The 20,228-nt window shown below is 45.2% G+C and overlaps 1 protein-coding gene across 3 annotated transcripts in view; it reads left to right on the top strand.

The window, feature by feature from the left end:
* The window catches only part of znf219 (zinc finger protein 219), a 19,881-nt gene extending 829 nt beyond the window's left edge, over positions 1-19,052 (top strand). The window contains exons 2-5 of one of the 3 annotated variants that reach the window (XM_030076227.1): positions 9,603-9,684; positions 9,988-12,283; positions 12,496-12,642; positions 14,581-19,052. In XM_030076227.1, the coding sequence (XP_029932087.1) occupies positions 9,991-12,283; positions 12,496-12,642; positions 14,581-15,812 (3,672 nt within the window). In that variant the 5' untranslated portion in view covers positions 9,603-9,684; positions 9,988-9,990 and the 3' untranslated portion in view covers positions 15,813-19,052. Of the gene's footprint in view, positions 1-9,599; positions 9,685-9,987; positions 12,284-12,495; positions 12,643-14,580 lie in introns of all 3 variants that reach the window. The other 2 variants (XM_030076228.1, XM_030076226.1) reach the window with 2 other exon arrangements.
* The last annotated feature ends 1,176 nt before the right edge of the window (positions 19,053-20,228 follow it).

Genomic DNA, 20,228 nt, shown 5'->3' with positions numbered 1-20,228 from the left:
AAACGCTTCAGTTCCAAAATGAGGCAGCACATTGACCTCTTCTCCCCAGTCTCATTTAAAACGTCTAAAAAGACGCGATGTTGGACCCAAAAAAAGTAGCTTTACAAAAAGGGACACAAGTTCTCCGTGCGTAACGGAGGATTTCGATAAGCCGCAGACATATTGGCCAGCGGTAAAGTAGATTTTTGCATGTTAGCAAGTTGATCTACAAAGCAGAATTTCTAGGTAGATGCGATTAGCTTGACTAATTCTTTTGTTGGAGACGCATTAGGCATTGTGTACTGCATTGTTTTCGAGATAAGCACCGCCACTTTCATCTGTGATGTGCGCAAAAACGCATCCAGCAACTGATCCCGGGCTGTAATACTGCTTAAAAGACATCAGTCCTCCGACCTTTAACTACAATGTTTACTAGACTACTATTACAACCGGTTTAGTTGTCCTAACATCACCTCCAGTCCCTACAAGCTCAGAAAGTAGCAAGTGTAGCATGCAACGTTGTAGCCGTGTTTGCAAAACGCGTGTTGCCAAAATGCATTGTATATACATTGTAGCGTTCTAAGTTACCGGTTTGCCTCCTAGGTTTAAAACTGTACGTTTTTTGGATATGCTGTCGCTTTTGGGGGTGATGTCGGGTTGGGAGATTGGCAGAGGTTTCAAGATGAAATCCATGATGGCACTTTTTTTCCTCCCGTCCTCCCTGCTCGCTCACTCGTCTTTTCCCCTCCCTTAATCTTTTGTATAGAAAATTTAGGAACAAAATGGAGCAGGGGAGCGAGCGATAGATAGGCTGACATGACACACACACGCCACCCCCGACTTCTCCAAACTACATCCCAGTGTTTATGCTTTTTAATCGCATTTTGGAAGCTAAATTGTGCACAGACACCATCTGCGGGCAGGGTTAATCTCATTTTAGGGAGGGGGGGTGTTTATTAGTGCATTGTTTGTTGATGGTTATTTATTTCATTAATGTGCCTCTAATTGAGATGGCCGCGAGAGAGAAGAGGGGAAAGAGCGACTGAAAATGGTTGCACGTTATTGACGCACATCATACGGGCGAGGAGGAAATTCCTCTTGAGATAAGGCGCAGACGTGTCATCTGGGTTGACCAAAGACACTCCCGTCGCCTTTTCTATATCCAGTGGAACATGTTTAGGGATCCTGAAATGCCCTATTTTTATATCCACCCAAAATGTTTCACTTTTCAGAGCATGTGCACAGTGGAAATGGGTTGACATTCTTGCTTGTCCTATAATCAGGGATGTGGTGGAGGGTGAACCCACCTAAACTCACTCAAGCCAATATCTTTTTTTAAAAATTAGGAATCAGAGTTTAGTCACATTTTTAAGCTGATGTAAATCTTTATTATGTAAATTCATAGTGCATATAAAGTAAGAGCTTATCAAACTTAGTTTTGAAACTCAGTTATGTGGATAAGGTCTATAAATTCAGTGTTGCATGAAAACAATTTTTTTTTTGTCATTTTGTGTCATGATAATTTCTCCTGAAGGTCACTACAAACGTCCAAATTTTTTAAACCATGACATCACTGCTTTTAACTGTAACCTTATGCTTTTGTCCAGCCTTTGCCCCCTCCCTGCACATTGTATTTTTTCCCCTCACAAGCAAACAGATATGAAAAGAGTCACCCCTTTATCGGAAAAGTGCTCTTCCTCACCTCCACAGGTAGTTCCCTTTTTGATACACTATGATTTCGTGTTAAGGGATTGTGAATACACATCAGGGACTCACTAATGAATCTAAAATGCTGGCCCGCTGTAGAAAGGGGGTGGGGGGGGGTCTAATGGTTTTGCTTCATTTAGACCTCTCACATTGTACGGTGTTGTGTTCCAGCGCTATCCTCCTCCTCCTCCTCTTCCACATCTTTGTACATACTGTACTGCACTTGAGGGACACATATACACCATCCAGGTGGCTCTTAGGGAGGGAAGATGTGTGTGTGTGTGTGTGAGCGGGAGAGAGAGAGAGTACAGAGAGAGTAAAAAGGAGAGGAGTGTAGCACCAATCAAGGCTTCTGATTGATATAATTGGGTCATTAGTGCGCTGCGGGAGAGGCACCTGCTTGCCCTCAGTTAGGGAGAATCTACTGCATTGTGACATTTTGAGACTGTAGAGAGTTCTGCTGGCTGCTCGGGATTAGTGTGTATTTAGAGCATTAGGGTCTTACTTAAATAGTATGCCACTTGTGCCACTTGTATTGAGTTTTTGGACCAGGGTTTCAAACCGATTGACCTTTTCCTTTGTTGCGGTGGAGGTGGACAGGTAGACGGTCGCGTTCCCCGCTGTGCGTGCGCTGCCCCAGATTAAAGTCTGTCACTATACCGGTATGTGCTTGATCATAATTTTGGATAGCATGGCAATCTAAGGAGGTCACAGCGCCACTAGGAAGGCCCGCTGTGATTTAAAGCAGTAGGTCAAGCAAAAGATAGCGTTGGATCAGTCTGCGCGCTCTACCCTCTTGTGTGCGGCACAATTCATCAGGAGATAGGGAGCAGTGGAAGCTTGAAGTTTAGAGAGAGGCTGGTTTTGAGACTGGGAGGTTGCTGGTCGGGATCCCCAGGGAGAGGTGAAGCCTGTGTCTGATGTCCCGTCTCCTCTGCCAAGGTGCCCTTGAGTAAGGTGCCCAACCCCTAATTACACCAAAAGAGTGAGAGCACAAGACTGTAGCCACTCCCAGATCAATGAACGTGCAGATGAATGTGAAGCAGGGTGTTACTGGCAAAGAGCACACACGGTAAATGTCCTCAAGGTAAATTTAGAACGCCGTCTTGCAATTAGGTGCAGTTTTTCCTGAAGTTAGACATGTTGTCAAATGTCTTGAGAGGTAAACATATGACACACATACATGCCACAAGGAGGTCAAAGGTCAGTGTCAGCTCCATAAAATGCCCCAGGGGCTCATAGGTTCAGTCAGAGTTTTTCTCAAGGACGCTTAAGCAGGTCAGATGCTTGCTGACACGGCAGCTTCAAACTGAATGATGGTCTTCTGACTCACTAAGGCCAGTGTCCACACTAAAACCAAGTCAATTTTTTTTTTCATGTTTTCACTGTACTTCTACACTAAGCCGGCGTTTTCCACTCAAGAAATCAATTAATTTTGCGGATGCTCTCCAAAAGTGTGTGAAGTTCAAAACGCCCGTCTGGCTTTGTAGTGTGAATGGGGAAAAACGGAGCTGACGTAGGATTGTCATGTGATCTGGGGCGTAATCTGGTATCGAGCATGCACAGGTCACACACGTACGGCTGTGCACGCTCGATAAGGGACTTTACCCATTTTTGGTTTTTCAATGTGAACAGCAGGAGTTTGGAAGCGGAAAACTTAAATATGACGTAGTTTTGAGGAAAAACCCATGCACAGAAAGAAAAAAAATCTACTTGATGCGTAGACTGAAGAATGTGAACAGTGGAAAAGTAGAAAAATGCACAGCCCACACTCTGAGTTTTATGAAGAATTTAATTTCAATACAGACATTGCGCCTTCATGGGCTTCATCAGTGTCAGTGAAGTGACTAACAAAACATCGACACTGGTGAAGCCCACAAGTGCGGACCTTGCAGCTTCGGATGAAACCCCAAAATTACATTTCCAGTTTACCTGGCGTCGTGTTGACATGGCCTAAGCCGCACTGCTGCAAGAGAAAATGTGGCGTTTGAGTCCAGTTTTTTCTGGCTGAACGGGACGCTCATTAGCTGATTGACAGGTGTCAGTCAGCGCAAATGTGGGTTTTTGGTCAGGAAATATAACTGATCATAGGGAAATCTGTCTTGCACCTGTGGGATGCATGATTGCTGCCTGCTTTGCTCTTTTTTTTCTCCCCCTCAACTCCTCCAGGTGATCCCTGTATCCGCACAGGCAGATGAATGCGCGAAGGCATTCTCTTTAAACCTTTTAGAAGTATTATGTCCAATGATTCGCTTATGATTTTTGTCATTTCAACCAATGCCTTTTTTTTTTATGCTGTCATTTTTGTGATCCCGTATCAGACGAGCCAGTCAAGTCTCTCAACGCGCCCACTCATTGGTTTAGACACAGTGCGGCCCGCATGACTCCGAGCGAGAGCCTCGTTTCTGCAGAACGAGGCGCTGTGATGTTTCCAGCGTTCAGATTCACTCGCTCTGATCTGGCACTCGTTGCATCACTCCCAGCTCGGTGCTCCACAACTGCCGGGACGCGTCGGCTCGTTTTCTCCACTGGAGGAAGATTTCATTCAGAAAGAGCAGAGGAGACAGCTTGACAGGAGACGGAGGGCGGAGGGAGAGAAACGCAGGATAGATGAGAAGGAGAAGTGAAGTGGGGAGGCTAGACAAGAGGAGGAGGAGGTGTAAGTAAGAAGGAGGGAAAGGTGTTAAGTATACAGGAGGCGAGCAGCAAAGAGCGGCAGATAAAACAGATCCGCAGGGCAGGGAGCTTCTTTTAAACAGGCCACAGGGGCTTGAACACTCTAAAATTCATAAAACACTTTCACTCTTTCGGGTATTTATGCGCCCACTCTTGATCAAGGTAAAGATGAAAGAAGGGAGACTCGGCAATCAAGAACGCCTGAATCGATCAACTTACTCTTCACTTAGCTCATTAAATATCTATTAAGAAGGTCAGTCATATTCCATTTGGTGGACGCCATTATCCCAAGCGCCTTGTGGCATTACATTTATTTTATCCATAGCACAGATGGGAGCTAAACCCATTATATTGGCAGTGTTCACGACCGGTGAGCTACACTGGACCGTGGTGCCAAGATCCCTGAAAGGTTTGCATTTTTTTCCTCGAAGAAATTGAGATACAAGGAAACCAGTGGAGGCATCCTTACAGTCAGTTATCGAGACACAGTGGGAGACCCCCCCCCCCCTCCATCACAGCACAGCGAAAGATGAGGGGAGGGGAGAACGCGAGCCAGATAAAGTTGGAACGAGGGAGGGACTGAAGGAGGGGGGTTCAGGGAAAGGTGAAGTAAAGGAAATGAATACCGTCTGTGGGGAAGTTTGCCGCGTGACCACGCGATAAAAACCACAGGCCTCGAATTATACTGTACCACACAGAGAGCCGACCCGCCTCCTCTTTTGCACTTTCTCGCCCTTCTGTTTCTTTATTGCTCGTCTTCTATCATCAACTCGCATCGCACATTTTGGAGCCGGTCCCTCTGTCACATACCCTTTCATACCCCCCAAAAAGACACCTTTCTTCACACTCACTGCATCATGTGAGGATTTGTTAAAAAAAAAAAAGAAAGAAAAAAAAGAAAAAGTAAGGAGTACACACACACACGCAGCACTCAGATACACACAGTATTTAATGCCCTACGGCCCAGAGACAAACCTCACAAACGTCTATTTTTAGGTGGGCTGTGCACACACACACACACACACACACACACACACACAGGCAGTTAATGTACACCCTCGTGAACGCACTCATTCAGGAGATGAATGCAAACGTTCACATACAGGCTATAAGACGAATCTCCACCCCATTGTATATGATTAATTTCAATTTGAGCACATAGCATCAGCCCACACACACACACACACGCGGTGACAAACATTAAATGGAAGCTTGTTCACGCCCTCGCCCGCACTCACAACCGTGATGTCTACCTCGGCATGTACAAACCTGCGCTAACTCTAGCCTCGCAATATACTGCACTTAGTTGTGTACTCAGTAGACATTTATAGAGGGAGATCAAACACCCAAAAATAAAAACTTGTCTGAACATATTGCGCCTGCACTCCCATGGCAACTATTTATCAACATGTGATGTATGACTCAGTGCCCCCACACAGCTCATGACACAGGCGCAAAACTAGTCACCCATGTTTATTCAGTGTTGTTTTTTTCTTTTTTTGTCATCTGAATTGGGAATGCAGAGATTGCCATTCACCGTGGAAGCAGACGAAGGGAGGCACCACTTTCATAAGAACTCTTTCATAAAATACTAATCTTAAGCGAAGATAATTGGATAGTTGTTCAAATCAGTTAACTCGATGATCAAAGTTACGCTGTAATTATGGTAATGGCGACACTGTAGCAACACTTTACACAACGGTGTTGAGCTTTTAAGTTGTAATTACCCAGTGAGTTACGGTACTGTTACACAGGTTCACTCACGCTGCACAATACAGAGGTAGAGAAAGTGGAAAAGGCCATGTAAAAAAAAAAAAAAAAAAGCCACTGCGCCTCCGCGTTCTGCAAATGCCAGAGCCGAGAGTCAGTGAAAAGTGCGGTGTATCATTGTTGCATGAGGGAAACCCAATTAAATATGCATGTTTTTGTCTCCGCAGCAAGGCGCCTTTTTTACACCTGGCATCAATATGCGTCGCACATCCAGATCGACTATATGGTTTAGCTGGATTACATTTACACCTGACACTGAAATGTGTTTCCAGCACACACACCTTGAAATCAGATTTCTCTTTCCCCTTGTAACGCTGCCACACACATCACATCCTCTCACAATATTTACATGTTCTCGTTCTGACAGAGAGCTCCTCGTCTCGCTCGCATCCACAACTGTATCCTGACAGTCCATTTGTGCGCACTTGGCAGGTGGAAGTTTACTTCTGTTTATGTAATTCTTACGTGCAGACTGGAGACAGACGCATTTTACCATCTTGAACTCCGATTGTCCCCTAATTTCACCTTAAGCAGCTTCAACACATATTTTCCCATATTGTACAGCAATGTCACGTACATACTCTGTATCTGCTGCTCCACTGAAGCTACAGCAAGCTTTTATTGGAAGAAACAGGCAAACCCAAGACGCCATTGTTTTACAGATGCATCATTCCATCAAAAATAAAATGATCATCTTTTTTTATTTTACACATTTCCTTGTAATTCAGCGGGTCATGTTTGTTATCTATTGAAACCTTGGGATCTCTGCTGGAATTTAAAATAAAGTTTTTCTGGGGTTTTAAATAAAGCTCAGCTGTGTAGCATGCTTTTGTAATGATGAACCAAGAGCCGGGACCAGGAGGGTTGAAGAGTTTAAACTTTGCTGATAATGTGGCCAAATATGTTTCTGACCGCTTCTGGAAGTGGTTTGGCTGATTGGATCTCCAGCGTGCCCTTGGGTTAATTTACACCTGGAGTTTTATTCGTTTTTGTTCTAGCCAATTCCAATCTGATTTCTACCCCCCTCCCTGTCTCCCCCAGCTCCCCTTCCCTCCATCCTTTTTACACCTTATCTCGCTCTCTCCATCTATCCAAATTTGCTTTATTGGCATGACAGGGCTGGTGGTTGGCGACGGCCACTGTCACAGTGGAACAATGCATCATGATGGTGATATTCATATGATAATGCCATCAGACCTAACACCGCTGCAGATACATTCAGATAGTCAGGCTCACTCTCTGTCTCGCTCTTCCTCTTTCTCTCCGCATCTGTCTGTATGCATATTTGTGTCTGTTGCTTTTTTTATTAGAAAATTGCAAATGATTTTAATTCAGTCGTTCCCTGCTCACATCTTCACATGTTATGCCCCAGCCTGCCACTCCATCCCTCTGATTTCTTTCCCATTCTCTGTTCCAGCATGTCTCTCTCTCTCTCTCTCTCTCTGTCTGTCTGTCTGTCTGTCTGTCTGTCTCTCTCTCTTTCTCTCTATTCTGTCTGTTTTTCTTCCCCCGTTTCCCCTCAACACCACATTGGCAATCACATTAAATCATTTTCATTCATATGGTTTTTGACAATGTTTTTTTTTTTTTTGAAGCTGTCCAGTTTGCAACTGCTCTCTCTCTCTCTCTCTCTCTCTCTCTCTCTCTCTCTCTCTCTCTCTCTTTCTCTCTTTCTCTTTCTGTCTGCCTTCTTTCTCTCTCATTTTTGCTCTTCGCCATGTTGGCAGGGCCCAATCTACCAGCTGATATCAGCATTCCCTGGCACACTGCCAACTGGCAACACTGCAGGAGAGAAAGAAAGAGGGAGAGAGAGAGAATGAAAGAAAATTAGTGAATAATAGAGGGAGGGAGCGAGGGAGCGAGAGAATGAGAGGGGGATGGGAGGAGTATGAATCAGGGAGAGAGAGAGAGAGAGAGAGAGAGAAAGAAAGAAGGAAGGGAAAGGAAGACAGGGACAGAGAGAACAATAATGGTGGATTAAGAAAGGACTCTGTGTGTGAGAGTGTGTGTTTGTACGTGATTGATATGGTGTGATATCCCTGTGAGTCATAGCTGAGCTAAAATGTCAACTGGCTACATGAGAATCTCTTTGTCATCCAGGCTCGCTGACACACACACACACACACACACACACACACACACACACACACACATACACAAACACAAATCCACAGTTCATATAAACACATATGTGAACATACTGCCACGTGAACACAAATATGGGCGACACACCTGCGAACACAGATGTTCCATTGTTTTGCCACAATGATTGATGACCTTTTGTTTTGTTGTGGGCGCCACTGCTGCTTCCCAACTCCACCAAATGACAGACAAAAACAGCCTATCTGAATAAACCCGCTCTAACTGATACATGCAAACTGCTGTGCACTCAGAATATTTCAGTATGTGTGCGTGCCTGCCTAAATGTGACTGCACACATGTGTTTGATCGTTGTGTATGCATAAGCACATTTACTGTACATTTCACGTACATTTTGGCTGACGGTGTTGTTCAAAGCGACTTGCAACAACTGCCACAGTAGAATCAGCTTATATTTCTACATCGCCTATACAAGAAACCAAGAGAATGCAAGGGTCAAAGCTGCCATACCCAGGCGATAGATGTAACAAATATTCCTTTGTGCAGGATTGCATACATATGCATATGTGTGTGTGAATGTGTGTGTGTGTATGTGTGTGTGTGCATGTGTGTGTATGCACGTGTATACAGCCCAGATTTAAGCTAAAAGCTGCTACTGTACGAGTGCACAGGAAGGGTGTGTGGGGAAGTCAAAACATCTCGCGCCCATCCTGTTTGGGACAGTCCATGTCCTGTGGTGCCCTTAACTCTTACACACACAAATACACACACACACATACTGAGACACAGATACAGACATGTGCACAGACGCGGATTCACGCTCAGTTTAATTGTCCATATGTACGAGCAGCACACTGGAGTGTGTTATGAGCATATGCAGGAGCGAGAACAGGTGCACACCTGTTACACATTCAAGCACACCCACCCACACAGACCGAGCAGCAAATGAGGATCAAATAGTGATTTAATTTGTACAAGTATTGTATCTAACACGTTCAGAAATGTTTCTGAGCATGCATTTGATTGCTGTAATTTGCATCTATGATGGGATACAGTCGAAGAGTTTCATCCTGAAATGCTTTTTATCTGTTTCGGAAGAAAACTCCTACTTACAGTTCATTGCTCAATCTTTCAAAAGCATCAGTGGCTGCATCCATGCATCCACAGTACTACTAATTTAAATGCATTCTTGAATAAAGTTCTTTGGTGTGTTTTATTTTGTAAGTTAGCAATAGTTTAGAGTGGATGAGTGTTTTTTTGTAAATGTGGATATCTCATTTTTAAGCAGAATTTCTTATTTGCCTCATGTGAGTACAAATTCTTATTGTTTTGTTGTTGCTGTGGTTCTTTTGGTTTTTGGCCCCCAGAAGACTAAAGGAGGAGGCTGCCACAGACGTGTGACTCCCCTCAGCCAAGATACTGAAGAATGGCATAGCAGCACACACACTGCTGGTAATTTTCTGCCACCAGAGACATAACACATGTGAAGGCTCTCATGTACTCTAACACACATATGTGCTAAAGCGTTGCTCAGACTCATGCCGTTTGGGTGTATTTTCTCTTTCTGGCTCATTTCCAGATCTGATCAAGGTCAAGTTACAGTTAATATTATTATGCACAACATGCAAATCTAACCTTTCCTCTCGCTTGCTTTTAAAAGTCATAAGTCTCTCCAGAGTCATTATATCTCTCTAGCTGCCTTCTTGTCCCTATCTTTCTGACTGACTGTCTCGTACCCTCTCTCTCACTCGATAGAGAATGGACTCTCCGCCAGAGTGTGTGTTGGCTCTCTCCTGTGAGCAGCCCCAGTCTCCCCCGACACTGCCGTCCCTGGACCACAGTCCGCAGGCCTCCTCTCCTCACACCCAGCTCTCTCTTCCTGACAGCCCCCTTGTTCTGCCCCTTCACAGCCCCGAACCTTCCCGTCGCAGCCCAGACACCACGCCGTACTTCCCCCTCTCTCCCTTCCCCCTCCACCAGGACACCAACAACCACCACGATGAAGACGAGGAGGAAGGGCTGGAGGGAGTCCCTCCGTCCCCGACTCCGGCTGTGGCTCTGTTCCCAGGAGGAGGGGGGCAGGAAGCTGGCTGCAGCCCCGGATTGGAGAGCTCTCCCCCGGCCACGCCATCGGCTCCACTCCTCGGGTTTGGAGCTCTGGAGCTGGCCCTCTCCTCAGGGCAGAGCGGAAGCTGCAATGATGAACTGGACCTCCAGCTGTTCCAGAAGGATACCGCTACCGGGGCAATGCCTGGAGTGGGAGGAGCCTCCTCAGGGCCTGCACTCAGGTTTCCCTGTCATGTGTGTGGGAAGAGATTTCGGTTCCAAAGTATTTTGTCCCTCCATGCGCGGGCTCACAGTCTGGACCGCCGAGCTTCGGCCCTGTACCAGACAGGGCTCCCTTCAGCCCCGCTACAGCAGCACCTCAAGGTCCAACAGAACCACAAAGACATAATCCAGAACCACAGAAGCCACCAGAACCAGCGTCCACTGCCGGGGACTCTTATCCAGCATCTCAAAGAAGAGGAGGAAGAAGACGGTGAGGTCCAAGGTTTACATGAGAGTCTACAGACAGACCAGAGCCCAAACTTCCTACTGGATGAAAGTACACCCTTGACTCCTCCGCTGACCGAGGACCCCATGACTGTGATCTCTCCTTATTCCTCTGGCGCTCCTACCATCGGGGAGTCAGCCTCTTCTACCACAGCACCCACGTTTCGCTGCCATGCCTGCAAAGGAAAATTCCGCACGGCCTCAGAGCTGGCACGCCACGTCCGCATTCTCCACAACCCCTACAAATGCACGCTGTGCCCCTTCTCTGCCAGCCAAGAGGAGAGCCTGGCATCTCACCTGCAGGAGTGCCACCCTTCCCCTGAGGCACCTTCACTGCCACCTGCCTACAGTTCCAGGCCCATCATCGCGACCCCTGACACTCCTGTGCCTACCCCGACCCCTACCCCGACCCCAACTCCCAACACACCCCAGATGGCGTCAGCGACAGCCGTGGCCGTGTCCTCCTCACTACCGGCATTTCGCTGTGACACTTGTGGTCAGCGCTTCACCCAGTCTTGGTTTCTGAAGGGCCATATGCGCAAGCACAAGGACTCACTGGACCATAAGTGCCAGGTATGTGGCCGCGGCTTCAAGGAACCATGGTTTCTTAAGAACCACATGAAAGTCCATCTAAACAAGCTTGGGTTGAAGGCTGGGCTGGGTGCTCTAGGGGTACCAGCGGGTGCTGAGCAGCAGGCTAAAGGCTCTACAAGCAGCCAATCTCTCAATGCCCTTTATTCCAGCCTCCTACTGGCCCAGCGAGGAGGAGGAGGAAGAGGGGGACGAGGAAGATCAGAGAGAGATTCTGGAAACCGCGGGGGGATGGGCTCTACAAAGTCAGCTATACTGGGATACCTGGGGTTGCCTAGTGATGGGGGCGGGGCAAGCTGTATGGAGAGGCTCCAGGCAGTGGCTCAGGTGGCAGAGATGGGAAATGGTAGTGGTGGCGTTGGAGCAGGGGACACAAGCAGAGCAGGAGGAGGAGGAACTAGAGGAGGGGGAGCAGGGGAAGTTACAGCATCGGTGTCTGATGGAGGGGACCAGGCAGCCATGTGGCAGCTGGTAGCTCGCAGTCTGGTGGCAGCTCAGCAGCAGCAGAGACCCATGCAGCGAGGCCAGCAACAGGGCCAGCGCGGCCCAGGTCGGAGCTCTGTAATCACAGAGGCCGATCAAGTCAGGGCCTACCTCGGAGGCATGGATCTGAGAGAGGAGGCCACCGTCTCTGGAGGTGCCGCGGGTGGAGGAGGGCCATGGGAATGCCCTGACTGTGGAAAGCTATTCCGAAGCCTGCAGCAGGTGGTGATTCATGCTCGTGTTCACACTCAGAGGCCGCAGAAAGGAGGTGGCATTGAGGAGGAAGGGAGTGGTAGTCGTAGAGGGGTGGGGTTGGGGAGAGGAGGTAACAGTGAAGTGAGACAGGAGTCCAAAGTGCACAGTGCTGGAACACAACAAGCTGGAGCAGCTGCAGGATTTCACTCTGTCATCTCAAGTTTCCAAGGTAGAGTCACTTTCCCTCTTTTTTCATTTAGTCTGTTGGCTGGGATTGTTTGATCAATATGTAATGTTAGTACATCATTAGGCCTATAGTTGATGTTTGTGGTATGTCATTCCTATATTGTTTGTTTGTTGTAAATCAAAGCTTCGCTGTGCTCCCTCTCACTCAAAATGCATGTACCCACTTAGTCCTTTATGCCTTTAATCTCCTTGCAGGAGAGAATGGTTTGACAGCAGTTTCCTCCGTACCTTCAGTTCCCACCAGGGAGCGTGTCCGTGGTTCGGGAGTGAAAGACTGCCCTTACTGCGGTAAAGCCTTTCGCTCATCACACCACCTCAAAGTGCACCTGAGAGTTCACACAGGTGAGAAACTGCGGAGAGTCAAACAAACCACATCTAGTATTTTTTAACCTTCAAATATCCAGGGAAGGACTCATAGTCTTTCACAGGATGTCCTTCACACTTTATACACACATTCACACCTGGAAGCTGCCCAGTGCCAACCGTGATCCTCTGCTGCCAGCGTACAGAGCAGCTCCTCTACTGAACTGGGGGTTAAGTGCCCTGCTTAAGGGCACTTCAGCAGCAGTTGTTGAGGAAGTGAAGTTTTATTTGTTCACTTTCCCAGATTTTTCAAGCCTTGCCAGGGATTCTAATGTTAACCAGGTACCGCTTTTCTAATCTGTCATCTTTGCTCCCAACTAAGGTACCCCAATAAGGTTTTAAAAATTCATTTTTTCCTGCTATATTCCTCTAGAAACTGATTTTGCTATTAGGTAGGCCAAATATACCTAATCTCACCCAAACCATCTTATTCACATTGTGTTAAATTGTGAGACATGAAAAAGCTTTACTGACATAGCGTAGGTTTTAGATGAAAACCTCTCAAATTTGTCACTATGCCAACCCATTTTTCATGTTTTGCGTGATTTGAACTTAAGGGCCAGTTTCCACCCAATGCATCTCTTTTAGGCGTAAAGCATAGTGATGGGTATGCAATCTCCATGGTGCATAGTACATGTTCACAGATTTCTCTGAATAATTTCAGAACCCATTTTGGTCTTTAATCTTCCCGAGGCTCGCATTTTTTGACCCCGTCTTGAAGCAAGACAACCTACAATACGATTTATCTCCTTAAATTCACTTCAAATAATTTCTACATTGTTATAATGACTGTAGAGCAGAGGCACAGGACACTCTACAGCAGATTTCCTCCAACAAGCTTTTTCCAAAAAGGCTTCCTTAAAAAAGTGAACATTTTTGGTGAAATGTCTGTGAGACTTTGATGAAAATTAAAAACTGTCATAGCAGTTCCTCACACACTTAATATCTATATTGGTAAGACTTTGTCAGTATGAATCATCATCATTTTTTTTTTAATTAATGACCTTTAATATAAGTATTCTGATAGAAAATTAAGACAATTAATAATGATCCTTTTTCCATTTTTGAGAGGCCACCACCAATCTCCAGCAATCACATAATGGTTAAGATAACTAGAGCATATCTAAGTGCCAGTTCCAGAAAGGCAATGCCCAAGAGGCATTCACTGAAATCTATTCAGTATTACTATCACGAGCACTTATCTATAGCTCCCGCCACCTACCACATCATAGCCATGACATAATACACCATAACATACAACACTTATATTTATGCACTACTTCTTCCCTCTGCTATCAAGTGATTACCATTTGGACAGTGCCACAAAAAGGCAGTCAGTAATTTAAGTGAAGGCTTCAAATTATAATGGTACTCCCTTGATATTACTAGTCTCTTGAGAATATGATTGCCCCTCAAGACTCTTATTCCATTATTTTTTTTATCCCAGCAACACAGTCAAATTGTGATTGATATCTCTTTTATTTAAGGCATCCAAATGTATGAAAAGAGGTTTTGTGTTGTGTGTTTTTTGTTTATTTGTTTATTTTGTTCTTGTGGATAAGATCATTTACACATGCAATACATTTCCTACTGCTGATGTGACTCCATCATGATACCAGTGATCTTCATCGTACCAATCACTCCTCCATACTTTTATTCAGTGATGAAATACTGCCATCTCACTTTAGAAATGTGCAACTACACCCCCTACAGTAAAATAAGCCATAACCACTTGCATATTGGATGTATTTAGGTAAAATATTTATCTTAAGATTTCTCATGAAATCATGCATATTTAACAATTTGCCTGTTCATTCACTCTCCCATTTCCCAGTTAGTTAATCAACAATAAACTGTCACACAGTAGTATTTTGCAGTTTCCCATACCCATCAGCCAATCTCTATCACTTTTCCTAGGTGAGAGACCCTACAAATGCCCCCACTGTGACTATGCGGGTACCCAGTCGGGCTCACTGAAATACCACCTTCAACGGCACCACCGGGAGCAACGTAACGCTCTGTCAGTCTCCAACACCTCCTCATCCAGTCTCACCTCCACTATCAACACCCTGAGCTCTGGAACCTCTGGACTGGTCAAGCAGCGTCGAACCCAGTTGCTCAACCACTGCCCCGTCTCCCGAGGTCCGACGGAGACTTCCTCCTCCAGGCCTAGCCAGCAGCCTTGGCTCCTTGGGCTTCCAGACCAACGAGAGCATCAGAAGGCCTTGGCAGCTCTGAGGGATGTTGACTTGGAGACCCAGTACAGGTATCTATCTGGGGTGATGGGGGCGCTCTACCAAGGAGGGATGGAGGGAGGCTGGATCAGGGGGACATCTTCCCTGAAGGCCCCCAAAGTGTCCCGTCGCAAGCCCCTCACCACCAGCCGAATGGTCCAACCGTCCAATGGAAGCAGCAAGGAAGGGTCTGCGTCCTCCACCCAAGAGGGCGGATTTGAACCCCTGGATCTGTCCCGGCGTCCCTCACCTGGCCTTGGAGGGATGGAGGAGGATGGATTTGGAAGTGTTGGGGAAGGAGAAGGTGCTGTTAGTGGTGGTGGTGGTGGAGGGGACGGAGCATCAGGGGTCACCCTGAGCCAGTGTTTGTTCTGCCCTTTCCGCACCTCCTCGGCAGAGCTGATGGCCATGCATCTTCAGGTCAACCACACCAGTAAGTCCAGGCGCAAAAGAGGCTCTTCAGCCATTTTGGACGATGATGGGCCTCCAAAGCCCACCCAATCCCGGATCGATCACTCAGACCCTGACTCATTGGCAGTATGGAGGTATGTGAGTGGGGCTGAGTCCCAGACACCCCTTGGTGAATGGGCCTTGCCCCAAAACCAAACCCACAATGGGCTCACTGAAGATGTGGCCAACCAGCTTGAAAGTAGCCCTGATGACCAAGCCTCAAGCTTGGCCTCAGCATCTGTGGATATAAGAGACTGTCTTTCACTCAAGGATAAGATAGAGGAGGGTGATGAAGAGCCAGAGCAAGAGGAGGAAGTGGAGGAGGATTTGGAGGCAGTGGGGGAGAACAGCAGTCTAGAAGATTCACCAGGGCAGGAACAAGATCTGAGGATGTCCCTCGCTCTGTCACCAGCCCTGAGCTCTGACCACATGGATAGAGAAGAGGAAGGAGTCTTAGCAGATTAAGAATGTTGTAGGATGACAACATATGAACCAGGGAGAGGGGCTTAAAGTTTTCAACAATGCTTGAGAAAGTGAAGAAAGTACTGAGGAACAGAGAGAGAAAAGGGCCTGAAAGCCAGATGAATAGTCCCCCCTTTATGCTCTCAGTGTTTCTGGTCATCTGTGAAGATTTTTGACTCCTGATGTGTCAGGGCTTAAAACTGGGGATGGAGGGTATTGAAAAGAACTTAAAAAAAATCTCATGTGAAAGCAACTGTTTATTTTATTCCCTCTGGCAACAGCTGTCTACTTCAGCCATGACAGTGTGGTCCTCTGATCCACTAACTTCCTCTACAAAACAATATGGATGCATCTTTTCAGGATTACTTAGGCCTTCTTGCTACGCCATCTTTCCAATCAATCTTCACCCCAAGACAGCTAATTTTAAATGTAAGACGACCATCTGTGTGATTAATGAAACAAACATGTACAAGATCTAGGGCAGACACACCGTCATTCCAGAGATGAGCATTTATCACGCACTACTAATTTATATCTCAGACTACTGTAGTGAGAAAGTCAAAGCCAGCTGTGAAGAGATGCCCTCATGACTGAAAATGGACCAAACTTTGACAACAGTTTGATTCCCCTACACGTTAAGCTCTGGTCAAGATCCGAGATAAAAACGAGGAAGGCATTTGTCAAGGAAAGTTTCAAGCTGTGAACCTCAGCTAAGCTAATCAGTGTTCTCTGAAAGCATGAGACAGACGGCCATCACAAACAGTGTGATCCTGATAATGATTCCCTATAGTGTAAATCACTGCCTTGTATGTGTGAATTGTACCTACAAGATTGTCCTAGGGAAAAAGAGAAAGAAAAGTTTGTAATTTTTTTCGTTTTGTTTTTATCGGTTAGTGCCTGTTAATGTATGTCGTCAAGAGAGTCTCTATGCTTGCGCCTCGAGGCTCTGATAGGTCACTCATTTTATCTGAATATACAGTTTAAAAAGATATAAGTATATTTGTTAAAATGGTTCTAGGGTGTTGTGAATAGTTAAGTTGTAAAAGAAACGCTACGTTGCTGGCGTGAGACGTCCTCAACACAGACCGCCGCCGTTTGTGGCTCAGCCTGAAAAAAAGAAAACTAGCAGCAAAACACTACAATATACATATAATGTGACGAAAGAGGTCAAAGGTTGAGAGATAAAGGGAGGATAAAGTTTAAAATTCAGTGTTTACAGTGGCAGGACATGCCGGTTGGGTTGCCGTGGCGACTCAAAGTCATCGTAGACGCGTGGAAAAGGAAGAAACACAGAGCAGAAGTCTGTTTGGGGCTGTGGGGATGTCGCTCGAACCCCGAACACAATCAGCGGACGCATCTGTTAAAGACTTTGCGACTGTGTGTCAAAAAAAAAAAAAGAACACTTTCATTATTTCTCCTTAATAAGTAAGAGAGAAGACGTGAGGAAGAAAATGGAAAAGAAAGGAGTATCCCTGCCAAATGGGACTAAATCTGAGAAACAAACCGTACTCTTGGGGTATGGTGTCTTTTAGATGAGTAGATTCCCTCTCTTCTTCTTTTTTTATAAGAAAAGAAAAGACAATGGTAGGAGTAATTATTAAAACACTAACAAATGCATAGACATCCCAGTAGAATATGTGTAGCTTTTGTAAAGACAAGAAAGAAAAAAAAAGCAGAAAAAGACTTTTTATGTTTATTTTCATTTCGAGATGCTTACGGAAAAAGGTAATGAATATAGGTAATATTGATTATAATGTTTGTGAGTTAAGACTAGTTGGAATGTCTATACAGAGCACTGTGCAAGGTTTGAGTTCCCAAAGTAGTTGTTTTTATTTTGACGTTATCGATAGACCAAACTTTTTTCAACTGAAATTGTCACTTTCTGTTGTTGTTCTGAGTGTAAAGCTGTGGTTTCAATCCATTCGCCCCAATCAAATCAGCAAATCAGTTCAGCAACAATTCAATCTGTCGATCAGAATTGGTTCGGAAAAGAAAGTCACCAATGTAAATCTTACTCACAAACCATCGTTTTTTGTCGACACATCATCAGCACAACCTGTTGCCACGTGTTAACATTGAAAGTGGCGTGTCATGCACTCGTGGTTTAAAGGCATGTTTGCAAAACTAAATGTGATCTGTGACTGTCATGTAACCTGACTGGACTGGTTAACAGCCGCCATCTATCCTCCCAGCCTATTGTTTGATGGGGTAGCCAATGGTTGCAGCTGCTGCCTTATGCATTTCCTTAATGTGCATTAATGTGTTTCAGTTCCTCTTTAGAGCACCTTATGAGTTTTGTAGTGAAAGTCCCTTAGTGGTGTCTCCTTAACAACTACTGTCAATGCCACCGTGCCTTCTGTTTCAAGCACTTCCTGGTGTATTTTGTAAAACTCACCAAAAGCACTTAGCCTATATCTACACACACTCTCTTTCTCTCTCTCTCTCTCTCTCTCTCTGTATCCTTCTGCCTCCCCTCCTATTCACCATCTCCATTTATTTCCTCCCCACCCACTCCGTCTTCACCTCAACCCATTTTCCTAATCTTTTTCTTGTGTTTTACCTCCTGACCTCCTCCAGGGAAAAGCAGTTTTTACGCCAGATTTCTCTCCTACTATTCAGGCCATTTGGCCTTAAACAAGGTCACCAGGCCTTATTACATTCTAGCCTAGCTAGAGGCTTGCAACAAGGGACTGTTTAACCCTTAGACAAGTGAAAATCACTATAGATGTAGAGTAAGACTGCTTTCGGTCTTATTACTAACCCTTGGTAAACCAAAGCCCGAGTCGAAGACTGAATAATATTGTATTTAATCTCATGAGGTGCCAAAACATGTCCGTGGTGACACTAAAACACGTATCAACTTGAGAAAACACAATTATTCACCTGTTCTCTCACCTTCCTCCTCTGTTTAATTTTATTTTTCATCCTTTTTCTCTCTCCAACCTGTCTCGCTCCTCCTCTTCCTCTCTTCTCTCCCTTCTTCTTCTCCCTCTTCTTCTTCTCTCTGTCTCTCATGCTTGCTCGTCCTCCGCGTCCCTCTCCTGTCCGTAAACTGTCTCTCTATCTCTAACACCACTTGAAGGTGACGTGTACTATCTGGTATTGAGGCCTTTATTAGAATTTTATTTCAGTTTGTGTGGTGTTCGTTCAATGCCGTTGAGATGGAAAAATGCTCTTCTTATAATGATAATTATTATTGTTTTGGCATTATTGGAAAAAAAAAAAAAACAAACACAAAAAAACGAGAAATGTGTTGTTGAATGTTGTACAGATAGCACTAGAGATGTTGTGTTTTTTAAATGAGAGCACAAACCTGAGCGATGGGCCCTCCCACTCCTCCTCCCACTGGCAGATGGGAATAAAATGGCCTGCCAATCATTCTAGATGTCCAGTGATATTTTACACAATCTCCCTCAGCGCTGACACATTATTTGAACTGAAACCCCCTGGACTATGTAGCAGACGTCTCCAAATTATCCAAATGTGAACAGGCAGCCGCTGACTCGAGCTCAAGTTACCAAATCTCTTGCACACAGGAAAATGAAAATTGTCAGTATTGCACCTCTCTCTCGTAAAGTTGCACATGTTTCCAGCAGTATGTGATTCGCCCGCATGTTGAGGTCTGAAATATTTGTGAAAATTGCACCTTATATCCTGATCTTGGGTCAGATGTTTTCACCAAAAGGATAAGATTACAATTGAGTGGGTGTCAGGTGAACTGATCCTGGATCTACTTGTGTCTGATGTTTTTTTGTTTTTTTTTCTTTTGGGTCATCGGTTGTGGTGAAACAACACATCATCGAGAAGTGAGGGGGCCGTGCTGGGTTTGGGCTCTTGTGTAGTTGACTGCTATTGCAGTGAGGGAAAACTGATTTAACATAGTAGTGACTAATATGACTTTGTGGACAGATTTAAAAACACATTAGAAATAAATAAACACAAACAAAATAACCAAGCCTCTTCTTTCTTTATCAGTTGTAAAGCTTGGGGTTGGGTTGGATTGGGCTAAAGGGATAGTCCACCCATTTTGAGAAAACAGGTATACTCTACCTTACCTCACTTCCTCTCACTATCGGCAGTTTTACAAGTTGAGAAAAGAAAATGCATACATGAACACTGAGTGCACAAGGACTCAAATTACTGCATGTTCTTAACTGTTTTGTTGGCTCAGATAACCTGAAAATAAGATTTCCAGTTTGGTAATTCAGCCTTCAACATAAGATTGCGACATTTAGTTTAATTGTCCATCATAAAAATCTGATGATTATGTGCAGTATCTGTCTTGACCCAATTAATTTGTATTTAATCATCCAGTGAAGGGAGGACTCAGGTCAATTTTTGATGTCAGAATAATGAAAAAATGCCATATTGTAAAGGATGTATAGAGTATTATACCATGCAGAAGACATGCAGAATACA

This window comes from Myripristis murdjan, chromosome 18 (genome assembly GCF_902150065.1).
Source record: "Myripristis murdjan chromosome 18, fMyrMur1.1, whole genome shotgun sequence".
NCBI classification, from domain to species: domain Eukaryota; kingdom Metazoa; phylum Chordata; class Actinopteri; order Holocentriformes; family Holocentridae; genus Myripristis; species Myripristis murdjan.
Note: the sequence above shows the minus strand (reverse complement) of the source record. Positions and strands in the feature narration are given on the sequence as shown.